At 58.2% G+C, this 3,858-nt stretch overlaps 1 protein-coding gene across 1 annotated transcript in view; it reads left to right on the top strand.

Moving 5' to 3' along the window:
- The window catches only part of SNAPC4 (small nuclear RNA activating complex, polypeptide 4, 190kDa), a 22,856-nt gene that overhangs the window by 12,474 nt on the left and 6,524 nt on the right, over nucleotides 1-3,858 (top strand). The window contains exons 15-16 of the mRNA XM_010838754.1: nucleotides 3,155-3,234; nucleotides 3,496-3,844. Coding sequence (XP_010837056.1) covers nucleotides 3,155-3,234; nucleotides 3,496-3,844 — 429 coding nt within the window. The remainder of the gene's footprint in view (nucleotides 1-3,154; nucleotides 3,235-3,495; nucleotides 3,845-3,858) is intronic.

Below are 3,858 nucleotides of genomic sequence, written 5' to 3'. Positions count from 1 at the left end.
TGTTGGCAAAGTAATGTCTCTGCTTTTTAATATGCTGTCTAGGTTGGTCATAACTTTTCCTTCCAAGGAGTAAGCGTCTTTTAATTTCATGGCTGCAGTCACCATCGGCAGTGATTTTGGAGCCCCCAAAAATAAAGTCTGACACTGTTTCCACTGTTTCCCCATCTATTTCCCATGAAGTGATGGGACCGGATGCCATGATCTTCGTTTTCTGAATGTTGTTTTAAGCCAACTTTTTCACTCTCCTCTTTCACCTTCATCAAGAGGCTTTTTAGTTCCTCTTCACTTTCTGCCATAAGGGTGGTGTCATCTGCATATCTGAGGTTATTAATATTTCTCCCGACAATCTTGATTCCAGCTTGTGTTTCTACTCAGTCTTAGGTGAGTACTTTTCTAGGCGTTTATCCATTTCATCTGGATTGTCTAGTTTTTTTTGGAAATACAGTGTTTTGTAATGATCTTACCTTGCTATTTAGTCACTCAGTTGTGTCCAACTCTCTGCGACCCCATGGACTGTAGCCCACCAGGCTCCTCCGTCCATGGGATTCTCCAGGCAAGAATACTGGAGTGGGTTACCACTTCCTTCAGGGGATCTTCTTGACCCCTCGGATTGATCCCACCTCTCCTGTGTTGCAGGCGGGTTCTTTACCGCTGAGCCACCCAGGAAGCTCATGATGGTCTTACACGAGCCTTCACATTTCTGTGATGGTAACTTCTTTCCATTTCTGACTTTAGTGATTTGGGCCTTCTCTTTTTCTTGATGAGTCTGGCTAAAGATTTGTCAATTTCGTTTATCTTTTCAAAGAAGCAGCGCTTAGTTTCATTGAGTTTTTTTAATCTCTAAAGTCACTTTTTGTATCTGCTTTGGCCGTGCTGGGTCCCCGCTGCTGCGTGGGCTCCTCTAGCTGCAGCAAGCGGGGTCCCCGCTGCTGCATGGGCTCTCCTCTAGCTGTGGCAAGTGGGATCCCCACTGCTGCGTGGGCTCTCCTTTAGCTGTGGCGAGCGGGATCCCTGCTGCTGCGTGGGCTCTCCTCTAGCTGTGGCGAGCGGGGATCCCCACTGCCACGTGGGCTCTTCTAGCTGCGGTGAGCGGGGCGTTCCAGGTCGCCGTGCGCAGGCCTATCGCTGGGGTGGCTTCTCTTGCTGTGGGGCACGGGCCTCAGTAGCTGCGGTGCGTGGCCTCAGAAGTTACAGCTCCCAGGCTCTGGAGCACAGGCTCTGCAGTTGTGGCACGCAGGCTCCGTGGCACATGGGGTCTTCCCAGACTGAGGATTGAATCCGTGTTCCCTGCATTGGAAGGCGGATTCTTAACCTCTGGACCACCTGGGCAGCGCCTGTGTGTATCTCTTCATTCCATCTGGTCTAGCATGTTGTTTAAGGCAGTGTTTCCTTATTGATTTTTTGTCCAGATGGTCTGTCCATGGATGTAAGCGGGATGGTAACACCCCCTACTGCGCCATGTTACCGGCAACTTCATTTTGCCCAGTCCTCTTTGTTTATTCCTAAGCATTAGATCAGTTAGGTCTCCCAGTCTTGGCGAAGTGACCTTGTGTAGGAGCTGTCCTCTGGGCCCAGCAGCACAGTCTTCTCTGGTCACCAGAGTGCTGTGCTCTGGGTGTGCCCCTGTGTGGGGTGTCTGGCAGGGTTGACTGCTGAGGTGCTGGCGGGCAGGGCTGGGCCTTGGTTTACTGAGCTGCAAGGCTGCGCCTGGCGCAGTGGCTCTGGGTCTGCTGTAGGGCAGGGCAGAGTTCCCGTGGGGTTGCCAGCACACCTGGGGTGCGGGTGGGTTGGTGTGGGACTCCTGCCAGCCGCTGGTGGACAGGGCCATGCTTCTGGAGCTAGGAGGCTAGACAGAGAGTTCCAGAAGGGCACCCACCCGCCCTGGTGTTACCACGGCAGACTCAGCCCCCGGCAATGGCTGCTGCCAGTGTCTCCACGCCAGGGGCGTCCTGCTGCCTCCCGCCTCCGAGAGGCTCTCCACAGCCAGCTGCGTGTCTGCCCCAGGCGCCTTGCAAACCACTGTCTCAGGTCTCACGTCAGACTGTGCAGAATGGAGCCTCTGTCTCCCGCAGCCCTCGGCTCCCGCGCACGCCCGCCCTGCTGGTCTTCTCTGAGTGGCGCTAACTGTGGAGTGTCAGCGGGCGCAGGCAGGCTCGCGGTCTTCCCACTCCAGTCCCGGACACGCTTGCTGCCCGGGTTTCTTGCAGCTCTGAGGCCCTGGTTTGCGGTGGAGGCTGCCTCCCCGGCCACGGGCTCTCTTGCTCCACATGTGTCTGTGTCTGTTCACTGTGCCACGTGGCTTATGGAATCTCAAGTCCCCAGCCAGGGACTGAACCTCAGCACTGAGCTCACAGAGTCCCAGCCGCCAGGCCACTCAGGTTTATTACAGGAAGCTTGGGAGTGGAGACGCAGGAGAAGGAGAGCAGCACAGCGCCCCCATCCCTGGAGGCGGCTGCTGCCCGCGCCTGTCCGGTCCTCCCCGCGCAGGCGGCTCTCCTGGAGGCCAGCTCCTTTAAGCTGTCTTTCCGCGTCTCTGAGCAGCCAGGTCTCACTTTGCCACATGCCGGTACGCTGTCTGTTACCAGTGTTTCTCGTCTCTACCTGTCCTGCATCCTCGTCTTCTCTTCCACGATCACACGTGCTTTCTTGAGTACTAGCACGCAGGTTATTCACCCTGTCTTCTGACAGTTGACTTCTGTTGCTCATTTTCTGTTAGAGGGGTGGAATGGGCTAAGGGTTCAGTAGCTCTGTCTTTGCTTATGTTTGTAACATCTCCTTAGAGTAGACCCTGAGCTGTCACATGGCCAGGTTTGAGGGGCCTGTCACATGCAGGCCGGCCGCCCCAGCTTGCCATCCCACCCGCATGGTGTGGAAGAAAAGGCCAGATAACCTGAAACATCTGCCTTAGAAGCCTGGGCACACAGCTATTCCAGGGCCAGTCCACGGAAACTGGGGTAGCTCTTGAGTTATGGTTGTGCATTTGCTAGACCCTCCCCTCGGGGAGTCAGATGCCGGCTTGTCATCACCTGCGCGGGCTGGGGAGCCCGATGCAGCCTGCGGAGGAGCTGCCAGTACGCTGCAGAGTGGAGACTTCGGACCAGTGTTGTCGAAGCCCGCCTGTAAGAAGTAACATCGTGTTGTTTTGCTCTCGTAGGTCACTGGGCAAAAATAGCCTCTGAACTACCCCATCGGTCAGGCTCCCAGTGCCTGAGCAAATGGAAGATCATGGTCAGGGTGAGGCTTTACTAAAAGTTGCCCCCCAACTCCCCACAGACGGGTAGCGTCTCCCCAGGCAGGACGAGGGGACAGCAGCTGGTGGGGCAGGAAGGAGGGACATCTGGTCCGGCCTTGGTGTCTCTGCTTCCAGGCACCCGAGCACAGAGAGACCTGGCCTCTTGCGGGGCGGGGGGGTCCAGCCCCGCCCCTGGCTCCCTGCAGGCGCCCCTGCTGAAGGCCTGCCCCCAGCTCCCCCTCACTGAAGTCCTCCCTTCACAGCAGCGGCAGCGGGCCCGCCGCAGGGCGCGCTGGAGCCCCAGCAGTGGAAGCAGCAGCAACAGCAGCTGGGAGGACTCAGAGCCTGAGGAGGCCCCGAAGGATGTTCCGGAGGAGGCCCCGGCGGGCGGCCCGGAGCCGCCGCCAGCTCAGTACGCCGTGCCGGACATGGACTTGTGGGTGCCCGCCCGGCAGAGCACAGAGGAGCTGCGGGGAGCAGTCGCCGGGGGCTGCCCACGCCCTCCCGAGGGCCCTGACACAGCCCAGGCCACAGCCCCAGCCCCCACAGGGCAGCTGGCTTCCAGGAGCCGGAGCGCCGACCCGAGGACCGTCGGGTGCCTGTCCACCCACCGCCGGGGCTCCCAG

This window comes from Bison bison, unplaced genomic scaffold (assembly GCF_000754665.1).
Source record: "Bison bison bison isolate TAMUID 2011002044 unplaced genomic scaffold, Bison_UMD1.0 scf7180017846162, whole genome shotgun sequence".
Classification (NCBI taxonomy): Eukaryota; Metazoa; Chordata; class Mammalia; order Artiodactyla; family Bovidae; genus Bison; species Bison bison.
This window is presented reverse-complemented; position numbering and strand designations above follow the sequence as displayed.